At 29.1% G+C, this 14966-nt stretch overlaps 2 protein-coding genes across 3 annotated transcripts; both read left to right on the top strand.

Moving 5' to 3' along the window:
- Nucleotides 1–866: 866 nt before the first annotated feature.
- Nucleotides 867–5830, top strand: LOC119672346 (aldo-keto reductase family 1 member B1-like). Of its 2 annotated transcripts, none has more exons than XM_038083369.1 (5): nucleotides 867–961; nucleotides 3610–3776; nucleotides 4032–4174; nucleotides 4236–4928; nucleotides 5712–5830. In XM_038083369.1, the coding sequence occupies exons 2-5, from the start codon at nucleotides 3666–3668 to the stop codon at nucleotides 5755–5757; spliced, it is 993 nt and encodes a 330-aa protein (XP_037939297.1). In that variant the 5' UTR covers nucleotides 867–961; nucleotides 3610–3665; the 3' UTR covers nucleotides 5758–5830. The 2 variants fall into 2 exon arrangements, with proteins under 2 accessions (XP_037939297.1, XP_037939296.1); XM_038083368.1 differs by having other exon boundaries at nucleotides 894–961; nucleotides 3587–3776.
- A 5134-nt stretch (nucleotides 5831–10964) lies between these two features.
- On the top strand, nucleotides 10965–14953 carry LOC119668177 (1,5-anhydro-D-fructose reductase-like). Its single transcript, XM_038077615.1, has 4 exons — nucleotides 10965–11078; nucleotides 11358–11500; nucleotides 11565–12257; nucleotides 14849–14953. The coding sequence occupies exons 1-4, from the start codon at nucleotides 10971–10973 to the stop codon at nucleotides 14892–14894; spliced, it is 990 nt and encodes a 329-aa protein (XP_037933543.1). The 5' UTR covers nucleotides 10965–10970; the 3' UTR covers nucleotides 14895–14953.
- Nucleotides 14954–14966: the final 13 nt, after the last annotated feature.

The following is a 14966-nucleotide window of genomic DNA, read 5'->3' as shown; positions in this document are numbered from 1 at the left end:
TTCGCAGTTAATCGAGAGTAAAAGTGCTCAAGAACACTGACTTAACTAGCCGCGCAACATTATACGCAGACCATATTTATGAATATTTTTTTGTACAATAGATTAGTAATTATATTTTTTGTGTTCATATGTCAAGTTTATATTAATGTTGTTGTTGTTGTTGTTGTGAGTTAGTGTTATTGCGGACTTTTACTCTTTTATGGTTGGGGGGTTTATCCCTGCCCCCAGCTTTAACTTTACTATACTATACTATACTAGAATTATTATCATTTATTTATCTTTTAACTGATGACGGAACGTAGATCAGCATATCTTCCTGTGCGTCGTGCGGTGGACTTAAGGTTTGTTAGGGCGTGGTTGGGCAACGTGAATAATTTTAATTTTCTGTCCTAAAATTTATATTAATATTTCTAATCTTCTTGATTCTTCTTCTTGAGTTAGTGCTATTACGCACTTTTACTCTATAATGGGCTTATCTCTATCCCACACTAGGCTTTAACTAGGCTAAGAAATCATATCATTTATTTGTCTTTTAGTTGATGACAATAATATTCTGTTTGTAGAGGTATTATTTGTTGCTTGATTTATGTATTCTTTCTTATGTATAGAATCTAATCTAGGAACGTAGTACTGAGGAAGTCATGCTAATATTACTCCACGAGTCGCACAGGCGTGATCAATATTTTTTTGAATATAAGTTACTTCGATAGTAATTTGAAATGTAAAACTAACAGTCAAAGTTTGACATTAATTTGACATATAAATATAATTTTTTTAATCATAATATTCAAATTTTTGAAACATTTATATTAAGTCAAAAATACGTTTTTTACTGACACAAATTTTTAAAACAAAAAAAAGAAAAATTGTTTATATGTTAAAAATTTTAATTTGCGAACAGCTTAAAAAGAGATATTTAAGTAATATTGTATTACAGATTTCGGAATTATTTACCCAGAAGGTAAGATCTGATTTAGACTTACGAAGTCATTTTATATAATTGTATTGTTTATAATTGCTTATTGTTTATATTTCATGACTGTTTATAAACTCATTGTGCTGAACTATATTGTTAATTACTTTTAATTACTTTATATTGTTGTTTTAAATTTAAGCCAATGCCTGAATTAATTTAAAGAATTGTTTTGAATTTAAGTACCAGTCATTGACTAACTTAGTGTTATAAAGCAATATCACATTTTTGTTATATGTCATTATAATTATTTATATTTATCTGAACACAATCCTCATGTCCAGTTCTGTATGCTCAGGAAGATATGCTGATTTAAGGTCCATCATCAACTAAAAGACAAATAAATGATATGACATCTTAGCCTAGTTAAAGCTTAGTGTGGGGTAGTGATAAGCCCCTCAGCCATTATAGAGTACAAGTGCGTAATAGCACTAACTCAAGAACAAGAAGAAGAAGAATATTATGATGTGATTTTTATGATTATCATTTATTACAAGTTATAGCGTATTTATTGTTTATAATTCCATGACTGTTTATTGATGAAATGTATTTCAATACATGTATTTTAATATATTTTAATGATTTGATACATTGTCTCTGTTTGAGTCATTTTTTCTTTAAATTGATGACAAGTGTTATTAATAATTGTAAAGTTACTAAGCTAGTGTGAATTCAGGATTTGAATTAGTATCAAGTAGTATTTACGTACAGACCCTATTTATGAGAAACAAAACCTTCACCCATCTTTCTTTTATTCTATTATGCTTTTTTATAAATGTAATTTTATCGGCTATGGTTTAATTTAACAAGGACATTTTGTTCGTTGGCTTAAATTTATATATATTTTATAATTATAAGTTTTATATACAACATAACTAATAGTTTAAATTAGTTATATTAGTGTTTCTTCATAATGACAAAGAATCTATTTTTAAAATTTAAAATTAAGAGGATTTTCGAATCGCGAAGAAAGAAAGGATAAACATAAAAATTTATTTAATTTATTGAAATTGGGCTGACCTTACAACGCGGGCATACGGACTATAAACTAATTAAAATTCGATTATTTGCTAAGACCACTGATGATGAATACTTGGCAATACTCGTTGTATTGTCAGCCAAATTTCAGTAAATTAACTAAATTTTTGTGTTTGTCCTTTTTTCCATTGCTATTCGAAAACCCTCTATATATTATAATTCCATAGATATAATAGCTTCTTTGTTCAGTTCAGTCTATTGCCTATATTTCCTATTGGTATTAGTAGTTCTCACTCTCAACCTTTATACTATTTTTGTTTTAATTTTTAAGAGGGTTTTTTAACTTTTATTTACGTTTCAACCTAAATATTGTTGTATAGCTATGTTAATGGTATATCTTAATATAATGTTACTAGGTTTCAAGGTGTAAAAGTATTATACCTGTATCAAGATTTGGTATATGTAAAGTTGTATGTGAGGTAGTTTCAATATCCTCTTGACAAAAGCCTAGTAAGTTTATTATTTTACTGATAGCCTTATACTTGTGCACCATATGACTAAATGGATCCACATACGGATAAATATTTATTTATTTAGGTAAATTGAGATAATTATAAAATTATTTTACAACGTATTTTAACGAAGTTTTTATTTATTATGTTGAGAATAGTTGACTCAGTGCACTTGAGCACTTCTACTCTCTATTAACTGCGAGGTTTCTTCATAGTCTCTCTCTACGCATTGATTGGATTATTGTTTATTATATAGTTATAATGAAAAAAATATAACCAATAAACTTAAAAAAAATTAATGCGTTTTATTTAAGATTTTCAATTAATGATATCTGTAGCTATATAAACAAAATTTTATTTATGTAAATCATTTTCAAATAATCACATAAAAAATGTTAAGCTTAAATTTTAAAAAATCACTATAGATATTATTAAAAATTTTAAAAAGGTATAGACAGTATATAATTGAAAATTTTATTATATTTTATAAAATATAAGTATAAAATTGTATAATTATTGTATTATATTGTATATTATTTACTTTATTATTACTTTATAACAAATATTATTAATAAATAAAGAATATGATTTTAATTTACATATAAAGTATTTGATTTAAAACTTTAATTGTATCATTTTCTGATTTACTAAAAAGAAATCATTTAAGAAATAATTTACATTTTTTGAGAAAAATATACACAATGCTATACATAGTTAGCCCTGGGCAAGCATATGTCTACATTCCATATTTATCATTGACAGTATTTTATTTATATTAACTACATTTTAAGTATATTTATATACAAAATACTATTGTATATTTTATTGAAAACATTTTAAAATGTTAGGATACAATTAATATGCAACAAATATAAAGAAAAATAATAAAATAAATAATAATAATAAATATAAATAAACAAAAATAATAAAATAAATAATAATAATAAATATAAATAAACAAAAATAATTTTAAATGTATAAAATACAATAAAAGTAAATTGATTGAAACAACATTTAATTTTAAAAATAATCGCATGTCATTTGAAAAATTAATGAAAATAATTTTTAAAATAATGTTTTAAAAATTTTTAAATAAATTGAAATTGTCAATATAATTAAAAAGCTTTTCAAATACGTTTAAAAAAGCTGCTGTTGCAGTGGCTAGTGCAAAATCGGAATTCTCTAATAATTTATCATCGAAGATGGCAAGTCCCACAGAAAATGGTAATAAAGAAATCGAGGAAATTTCGGTTATGAAAATGCAGTTGAACAATGGACAGAGCATGCCGGTGATTGGACTTGGTACATGGCGCGTAAGTTAGAAATATACAAATTATTTGAAGAATTTATTTCTTAAAAAGTATGAATAGTGAAATTGAAATGTGAAAAGTGCATTGTGCAAAATAGAGAAAAAAAAATCAATTTTCACGGTCGCACAACAACTGCGAAAATAGCCGGAGCTTATGACATTGAACTACAAAATTAAAAAAAGCTCCTGCCATTTTCTACAAAAACAATTTGCAATGAATGAAAAATTGACATTTAGTTTATTTAATTTTTTGCAATAGAGTTTACCGGCTTCCGTATATCAAGCTGTTAAGGATGCAATAGACCTTGGTTATCGTCATATTGATTGTGCACATAGTTATGGTAATGAAACCGAGATTGGCTTGGCCATAAAAGACAAAATAGATGAAGGCGTCTTGAAGCGGTTCGTAAAATTATTGCATCATAAACTATACATAAAACTATATAAAATTATAAAATTACAGGGAGGATTTGTTTGTAACTAGTAAGCTATGGTGTACTTACCATCGTCCGGATATGGTTAGGGTTGGTTGTGAGCAATCTTTAAGAAGATTGAAACTAAACTATTTGGACTGTTATCTAATACATTGGCCTACAGCTTTTGAGGAAAGTAAGGATTTATATCCAATGGATGAAAAGCAAAAAGTTATTTTTGCTGATTACAATTTTGTTAGTACTTGGAGTGCAATGGAGGAATTGGTAGATCAAGGTTTATGTCGCACAATTGGTGTTTCAAACTTTAATAAACGTCAAATCGAAGAAATACTTAAGACTGCACTTATACCACCAGCAGTTCTCCAAGTGGAATGTCATCCATATTTGAATCAGAAGCGTTTAATCGGTTTCGCAAAAGAAAATGATATGGTAGTAGTTTGTTACAGTCCATTGGGTTCTTCACACACACCTTATGAGAAGCCTGGTAAATATAAATTATTAGAAAATCCAACAATCGTGGAAATGGCTAAAAAATATAAATGTAACCCTGCTCAAATATTATTACGTTACCAAATCGATCGCGGAAATGTTGTTATACCACGTTCGATAACTAAGTCGCACATGAAGGATAATTTAGATGTTGGAGATTTCAAATTAACTAAGGAGGATTTATTAGAAATCGATCAGTTGGATATAAATGGACGTATTATGGATTTTAAGGTGTAAGTTTTTAATTTTTTTTATTGATAAATTGTAGTTTATAAGTAAACATTCAGAAACAAATTTTAATCTTTGATTTGGTTCGTATCGTATTTGTTTTTGAGTTCGATTTATTTTCATGCAGGGTCATATATGTAAATAGAATTTTTAAGATTAAAATGAAACTTTTCATAAGAATTATATCAGTAGTTTTGACACCAATTTTTTATAAGGCAACTCTAAATGCCTTTGGAGTTAAATACCATTACGATATATTTGTAAAATTTTGGGGATTTCTGTGGTTTTCAATTGCTTAAATTCTGTAATTAAAAAAACAATTATAGTATTAAACACTCATTATGCATTAAAAATGATTTAATATATGCATAAATGTAATCCTTCAATATAATATCCGGGGAATTGGGGCTTCATCCCCTTAAGCCATCCTTCTGGGTAGGTGCCTAGCTGAAAAAGTATTAGATATGTAACTATTGCTAAAAATTGATATGTCAACACAGTTAAACTATCTATAATAATGTAATTATAATCTATAATTGGCTTAAATTGTGTCGAACTAAGTAACTCGGTTTTTTTGTTGGCGAGACTTCAGTCAAATTTTTATTCTCATACGCCACGCCTATCCAATTTAAATAAACTTTTAATAAACAACATAAATTGTTACTATTTTTTTTTATATATTTTTATTTTTTTATATTTTTGATTATACTATATTTTTAGTAGTAATAAATTTTTAATATATTATTATGTTGAAATTTTTTTTTAATTTTTGTATTTTTACTTTTTAGAGCTGCTGGCCATCCACATCACCCATTTGAGAATGATGAATTTTAAACTACAACAAATTTTATCCAGATCATGTCTTACTTTCAACAAATTTTTTTTTCGATTTTTATATATAAGAATATGGGTTTACATTAAAAATAATTACTATTTTGTTCAAAATTATCTTAAAATTGTGATTTGAAAAGTTTTTTAAAATTAAAATAAAACTTGTAGTGCTATAAACTTTAATTAACTACATATATTTATTTATTCGTTTATAAACATCAGTTTGGTTCATATTAACTCAATCTTCAATATTATTTTAGTTTAATTTAATTTATTTAGTAATTATTAACTTCTATGTTCCAACAGTATAAATAGTATAAATAAAAAAACGATAGGTAACTTCTTTGAAGCGCAGTTGAAATGGTGCTCGGACGACGTATTTTGCTATCATCAGAATCAGGAACTAGTGCTAAAGTGCCTCATGGCATATGTGGACTTGGTAGCTGTCATGTTTGCTAACATCTAAGTTGGAAGCAACGAAAGACTAGAAAGTCATGTGTGGTTTGTGTGAAACCTGTTTGTGACAAACACTCTATTTTCAATGCATCATGTGTTTCATGCGAAAAAAGTCGATAAAATACATTATATCAGCGAATTTCCATTTTTTATATACCTAAAGTTTTTTAATTTTTCTAATAACTTATTTTAAAATAATGTTTTTTCTTTTATTATTTTGTACACAATACGTAATGGAACAATTGTACCTAAATTAAAAAAATAAAATAAAATAAAATAAAATTAAATTAAATTTTTACTGATAGTGAAATCAATTTAGCTTCATATCTTAGAAAATTGTCCAGATATTTTTCTAAAAATTTAATGTCATAAAAAGAAAAAGTGTAGAGAACTTCTAAAATTTCAGGCTACTGCGGTATAGACATAAAAAGTTATAGCAATTGGAAAGTGCAAAAGTTGCAATGAATTGCAGTCAATTCTGTACTAACAAAATTATCGTTATGTTTAATAATAAATCAAATAATTAAATATTAGACGTTCAAGCAACGTTATACCGTACTTTATATATGGCACACTTACGATTGTGCATAAGATATCAAAATATTAAAATTTAAAGATATTAAGATATTATACTTTTATTTTCAATATATACATAAGATGTTGTTGAGCGCTAGAAACTATCCCGCCTCGTCATCTCGCCTCGTCATCTCGCCTCGTCAAAAATATTGTGATTCATCAGCAACCAAATCATAAAAATAAAACAAGGCTAGAAAAACGGAACATGGGAACATGGAACTTACGTACTCTGCTGAGAGCAGGAGCACCGCAGGAAACAATTAGGCAAATGGAAAAGTACAGCGTTGTCGTGCCAGCGGTCTAAGAATTGCGATGGCAAAAAGTGGTGAAGTTGAATGCAATAGTACAATATTTTTGTTTTAGTGGTAGCACAGAAAAGTCTGAAAGGTATGGAACTGCATTCATGCTTAGCAAACTCGTGGAATAATCATGTTTTCGCTTCAAACAAATAAATGCTATGATTTGTGTAATCTTCCTGAAAGGAAAGTTTGGTAAACTTACGCTGATAAACGCCTATGCTCCGACAGGAGATGCAGATGATATCGTTATAGACACATTTTACGCAGATTTAGACGATACACTGAGCAAAATTCCATCACATGATACAGAGATACTACTTGGAGACTTCAATGCAAAAATTGGAAGAGAGCAATGCAATGTTTATTTAACTGGCTTACACTTACTTACACGTCGAATCATCAGACAATGGTAAACGGTTATGTTAGCTCGCAACTGGGTCCGGTGTGTACATTAGTGGCACGCATTTATCACACAAAAATATACACAAGAGCATATGGCAGCTTCCAGATTCAACAACAGTCAATCAAATTGATCATGTTCTTATTGACCATATTAAAAAATCGGTTATTCTTGATGTTCGTAGCTATAGAAGTGCGAATGTTGATAGCGATTATTTTCTAGTGGAAGTTAGAGTAAAGCAAACACTAAAGGGTGTACGAAATGACCATGAATTCAGAAGAAAAAAGTGAGGCATTGACAAATTACATGACAGCGAAGCGCTCCAACATTATAAGCAGAAAGCAAACGAATCTCGTGGACGTATCACAAACCATCCCAATATTAACGAGCACAAAAGCAAAAAAGCAGCAGAAGAAACCATTGGTGTGAAGAATAATCGTAGACGCAATAATTGATTCGATAATGAAACAATTGCAGCCGCAGTTAATCACGTAGCCAGAGAACAAATGTTAAAGGATTACTAATCAAAACAACTACAAAAACATACGAAAAATAGTCAATATAACATGCGAAAGAAAAAAAAAAGTCAATAAAGAAATCTTAGAAATTAGTAGAGATTTTGCAGATCGAAACGCAAAAAGTTTTTTCAATAACAATAAACACCAAACAAAGCGTGAGTCATCATGTGTAAAGACAAAGATAGGGAACTATTAGTGGAAAAAGAGGATGTTATCAAAAGATGGCAAGAACATTTTCAAGAACTTTTCAACGTTGGAGTGTAGTGCGGAGAAAGCATCAAAATATAGCTATTTACTTTAATCAAACGTGTTCGGGCTGAAGAAAAGCTGCCGGAAGCGTGGCTTACTGATGCACTAGCGCCGCTACACAAGAAAGGTGACAAACTAGACTATAACAACTACCGAGGCATAACGCTACTAAGCACATGTTACAAGAATTTGCTTGCAAATTAAACAAGCGCCTATGACCACGGCCGCAAAGTTCTTCGATTTACAATTTTGAGCTAAGGTCGTAGGACTAAACATTAATGAGAACAAAACAATATATATGAGAAACAGCCACATCCGAATTTTACAGCCCATTGAAGTCGGCGATTTCAATTTTGAAGAAGTTGAATGCGCTAACTACTTGGGTATCCTCATTAATAGCAACAATGACATCAGTGTTTGTATCCAAGATAGAATTGTGGCAGCAAAAAGAAGTTATTACGAAAGTGCGAAATTCTTTAAATCTACACGCTTACAATACAATTGTCCAACCGGTATTATGTTTCAATACCGAGCTTTTCAAATCAGAGCTTTTAAAAGGAAGGTGCTAAGAACGAATTATGATCCCATCCGCCTGAATCACTAAGAACTTCGACACTTCACAAACGTAGAGCTACTACAACTTTGTAACAGTGCATATGCTGTAAAATTCGCAAAGTCGCAGCGCTTGAAATGGATCGGGCACGTCATGAGAATGCCGGAAGATAGACCATAAAAGCGAATACTTAATTTTACGCTGCACAATGACCGCAGCAGAGGTAGAGCACGTATTAGATGGCTCGACAACGTGATCGACGACATGAGAAAAATGGGTATCCAAAATGGGAGATTTGAAACAACAAGCAAAGCAGAATGGTAAAAGCTGGTTGATGCAGCTAAAGCTCACCCCGACCTATAAGATGTTGTTTAATGATGCTTGACCGTAAAAGGCTTCTTCAAACCAACCAATCACTGTATTATTACAATTGATTATGATCTATTTATAAATTTACTTTTAAATAATAAACAATAAACTATAAAATATGTAATAAAATTATGGTATATTATACAATATTTTTAAATTAAAAATTTTTCAGCTATCAGACAAACCACAATAAAACGCTTTTATTTTAAAATTTTGAAGCAGATATTTCGTTCTTTATTTTAGAACATCCTCAGTGCTTAATTTTTTAAATAAAAAGCTTAACTTAAGGTTTATGAAAATTAAAATTAAAACAATATATACGTAAATTAACATATATATAATGACACTATTGAAAGCACAAATGTTAAATAAAACTATAATTATTTTTATTTTTAACATCACATATGTTGGAGAACTGACAAAAATAAACATAGAAGCAAAATACGAATAATGGAAATATATAATCTATTTTGTTATGTCAAAAAGAGTTTTAGTACAACTTATATAGTTGTCTTTGTTTTATAAATTCAAAAAATATAATATACATTATTATTATTTCTCTTAAAACCTATCTGAATCAATATCAACCGGTTAAATTATTTTGTTTCTTCTTTTTGTTTTCTTTTAACCGATATTTGTCAAGTAGATTTGAATAAAGAGTACTGAAATTCTCTGTGTCTTTTTCAAACTAAATAGGGCTGTTTTTTTAAGTTAAGCTTTTTATTAAAAAAATTAAGCACTGAGGATGTTCTAAAATAAAGAACGAAATATCTGCTTCAAAATTTTAAAATAAAAGCGTTTTATAGTGGTTTATCTGATAGCTGAAAAATTTTTAATTTAAAAATTAATAAGATACCAGAGATCATATAAAATAAAAAAATCGTATTATACAATGTACCATATTTTTGTGTTACCAATTGTTAGTTATTTTCCACAAAACAAACTGATCTGCGTGGTATACCAACTCTATTTTGAATCTATTTTTTAGCTAAATAATTATATTAAAAATTTGTATATGTGACATTTTCCACAATCAACCTCTTCTGGACTCACTTTTTCTTTATATCATCCGTACAGTTTCACAGTGTTATGGTATTCAGACTGTTACTGCATAATTTCCAAATGATTGAAATTATTCAAAATATTCGACGTCATCAAGGAACCAATTGGGTGTGAGTTATCAATTAAATGGTCGCATGAGAGTGCACAACACATGCAATAAAGTACTTTTGATTCTGCTGGTAGAGAATTCACCACAAAGTTTCCATGCGATGTAATCAATCGTAGACTTAAAATTGATCTGAACATGATTTTTATATTTCTGGTTGATGGATATCGCTATTCTGTCTGGAATTAAGAATTGAGTAAGTTAGGTTATGTGAATCAAACTTACACATTCATTACTTCTTTAGATGATAAATTACGCATAGTTAAGCTAAAGTTCGAAATTATTTAAATAAAATACTACATTTAAACAAGTCTTGAATACCCCTAATAAGGAAATTCTTTTAAAGCTTATTTTAAAACTTTTATGTCATTATATAAAGAATTCATTGAAAGTCTTTTTGAAATACTTGAATTAATTTTTAAAAAAAGACAGATTTTAAAATAAGATCTGTTTCGAACAACAAATTCGAAAGCTTTCGAAAATATTCAAAAAAGCTGCAAATGTGATCACCGGCAGAGACCGTATGGCTCTTTGCTTAAAGCTCTTTGGAAAAGCTTTGAAATGCACACGAAAAAGCTGCACATGCCATGTCTGATGCATTATCGGAATTTTCTTGTTGACATTGGAGATGGCAAGCTCTGCAGAATATGATAACAGACTCGAGGACAAATCGGTCATGAAGATGGGACTAAATAATGGACATAATATACCGGCAATTGGTCTCGGTACTTGGCGTGTAAGTTAAAAAGTTACAAATCATTTAAGAAATAAGTAATAAATAGTGAAATTAAAATGTGAAAAGTGCCTTGTACAAAAAAAAGAAAATAAAAAATAAATTTCACGGTCATACAACAACAACAACGAACGCCGAAGCTTATGATATTGAACTACAAAGACTGCAATATTGCGGTTTTTGTTGTAAAATAAAAAATATTAAAGAATGGTCCTGCTATTTTCTAGAAAAACAAGTTGCAATATATGAAAATTTTAATTAATTGAATAAATTGTTTAACAGAGTACACCAGAAGTTGTATCTCAAGCAGTTAAGGATGCAATAGACCTTGGTTATCGTCATATTGATTGTGCATTTAGTTATGGAAATGAATCTGAAATCGGTTTGGCGATACAAGAGAAAATAGCTGAAGGCATCTTAAAGCGGTTTGTAAGATTATTATTAACAAATATTTAATTATTCAATAGTTTCATAATAACTAAATTACAGGGAGGATTTGTTTGTAACAAGTAAGTTATGGTGTACCTATCACCGCCCGGATATTGTAAGAGTTGCTTGCGACATATCTTTAAAAAGGTTGAAACTGAAATATTTGGACTGTTATCTTATGCATTGGCCATTAGCTTTTGCGGAAAGTGAGGATATAATTCCAATGGATGAAAACAAGAAAGTATTATTCGCTGATTATAGTTTTATTAGTACTTGGAATGCCATGGAAGAATTGGTAAACGAAGGTTTATGTCGCACAATTGGTGTTTCAAATTTTAATAAGCGTCAGCTAGAAGAATTACTTAACGCTGCCCGTATACCACCAGCAGTTCTACAATTGGAATGTCATCCATATTTGAATCAAAAGCGTTTAATCGATTTCGCACGTAAACACAATTTAACTGTAGTTGCTTACAGTCCATTGGGTTCATCACACACACCCTATGAGAAGCCTGGTAAATATAAACTGTTGGAACATCCTATAATTTTAGAAATGGCTAAAAAACATAAACGAAATCCTGGGCAAATATTATTGCGTTACCAAATGGATTGCGGAAATGCTGTTATACCACGTTCGGTAACTAAGTCACACATGAAGGATAATTTAGATATACACAATTTCAAATTAACCAAAGAGGATTTATTAGAAATCGATCAGTTAGATATAAATGGACGTATTATGGACTTTAAGATGTAAGTTTTTAATTATTTTTATGGGTGAACTCTAGGTTTAACAAACATCTGAATACAAGCAATAGTTACTGATGTGCTTCGTATTAACTTAAAAGATAGATTATGAATATATTTCTAAAAATAATACAGAGGTTTTTTCGAACAGTAGTGAACTACAACAACAATTTTTTTTTCATTTTTTTATATTATTTCAATTAATTGAATTTTTGGCTGACCATACAGCTATTTCGAGTAAAATAATACATAAATACTTCATTAATATATTTTTTATATTAAAAATAAAAAATGTTTTTAACATTAATAACAATTTTGCTGATAATAATTGATTAAATTAGCATTTTAAAATATATTGTTGTTGTCCTACATATTTATTTTGTTAAAAATTAAACATTTGGTTTGGAAAAAGGGACTTCCCCTAACACCAAAATGGATTCATACTTAAAACAAAAATTCGACTTATAGAATGCACTTTTCCATATTCTTATTAGCACGTGACAATATTTCTATTCAAGTTATAAAAGTTCGAGTTATGGAATCAGAATTGTATGTAGTTTGCTCTCTAAAACCCTGTTGCACTCTTTTTAGTTCGAGTTATAGAAAATTCAAGTTATAGAAGTTCGAGTTATGGAAGTTTGATTGTATTTATTTTTAGTCGATATGGACTAATATTCCATTGTGAACTAACAATCTATAATAATATTATTTCTATAGATTCGTTTAAATTATGTCTTAACAATATTTAAAACACAAACACCACACGATTGCGCTTACGATTCTACTGTCAGTCCCTAGGTAATCCATATAATATACACTTAGCAGAAAAACTCTGCGTACAGAAAGTAAATTTTGTTTCAACAACAAAAAAATTATTAAATAAATAGATTTTTTAAATCAGTTTTATTTTTTATTTGTACTTTAATTCGTTATCTTCATTTTAAGCTAAAACTTATTTCTAACAGATTAGTAGAAAAATTATAATAATTAAAAATATTAAAAATCAGCGCTATCGGTGGCAGAAAAAGTCTGCGTACAAGAGTTTAAAAAGCGTCGAAATATATTATTTTTTTAAAGATTTTACGTTTTTAGTAACTTGTTGGATAACCTTTTCTTTTTATGACCTCCATAAGTCGTTTTGGTATCGAATTGACCAATTTCGCAGTCTCATCGTTGCTTATTTTGTCCCATTCCGCGTCTCTCATGTTCTTCAGCATTTCTTTGGAGGTTATATTGTATTCACGTACCCAACGCTCCAATAAATGCTACAAATTTTCTATAGAATTCAAATATGGCGATTATGGTGACGTTTTGATTTGCTTGGGGACATTTTAAAGCAACCAAAGCTTTACAACTTCTGCAGTGTGCTTTGGGTCGATAACTTGTTAAAGTAAGTAATTATTCTGTAACCCCAACTTCTCGGCACTGCTCTTTAAATTGCGTTTTAAAACATTTAAATAATCAACTTTATTCGTTATCGACTCAATAAATTTCATTTTTCCCGCTCCATTACTCGCCATACACCCCCGCACTATTACTCCTCCACTACCGTGTTTTATTGTTGGATGCAAATCTTCATTATTAAAGGCAATACCCGGGTTTCGCCATATAATCGTTCGACCTTTAATGCTAAAGAGACAAAATATACTTTCGTCTGAAAAAATTATGGGTTTTCAAAATTCTGGAGACTTTTTTAAATACTCCCTTGCGAATGCTAAACGCTTCATTCTAATAGTTTTGGAGATAAGCGGCTTGCTTCGTGCAAACTAGCCATGGTAGTGGTATTTTTTTAATATTTTGTGTACAGTATCCACGTGAATTTACTTCTGGAATGTCTGGTCAATATATTTATATAACAGAAGTCCAGTTAGACGAGGTTTATCTTTCACTGAATTAATAATGCTGTGGGTTTCTCTTCTTGACAGCTTGGATGGACGCCTAAATCGCAACCTCGAGGTCAATAATATTGTTTAGCTGTAGTTGTTTACTACTCTTTAGATAGAAGAATGTGACCGCTTAACGATTTGACCAACTTCACGATACATTTTCCTTTTTTTCCATAGATCAATAATAATACTGCTCTTACTAATAATAATTTTTTCCCTTTATTTGTCATTATAAATTTAATTACTTTTTAATCATTTAATTATAAAATAAGTGCTTGGGATTGTGTATAATGACATACCGGTTCAATAAAATATAAAGGACGCCAAAGTTCTACTTTTAAAACTTCGGGAATTCCCCTTTATATGTTTTGTACGCAGACTTTTTCTGCCACCGATAGCGCTGATTTTTTACATTTTTAATTATTATAGTTTTTCTACTTATCTGTTAGAAATAAGTTTTAGCTTAAAATGAAGATAACGCATTAAAGTAAAAATAAAAAATAATTTTGATTTAAAAAATCTATTTATTTAATAATTTTTTTATTGTTGAAACAAACTTTACTTTCTGTACGCAGAGTTTTTCTGCTAAGTGTATATTGCTGCCATGTCAACGTATTTGTATTAAATTTTTAATAAATAAACAATAATTCATCTTTTTAAATGTTATCAATCAATAGATTTTAACAATTTCGTATATGTCTTATCTTTTAGGGCCGCTGGACATCCGGATCATCCGTTTGAGAACGATGAATTTTAATTTACAACAACAATTTGGACTTGTGTAATTGTAATTTTTTTAAATCAAGTTTTTTTTGATTTTATTGTATAA

This window comes from Teleopsis dalmanni, chromosome 1, assembly GCF_002237135.1.
Source record: "Teleopsis dalmanni isolate 2A chromosome 1, ASM223713v2, whole genome shotgun sequence".
In the NCBI taxonomy this organism is placed as follows: domain Eukaryota; kingdom Metazoa; phylum Arthropoda; class Insecta; order Diptera; family Diopsidae; genus Teleopsis; species Teleopsis dalmanni.
This window is presented reverse-complemented; position numbering and strand designations above follow the sequence as displayed.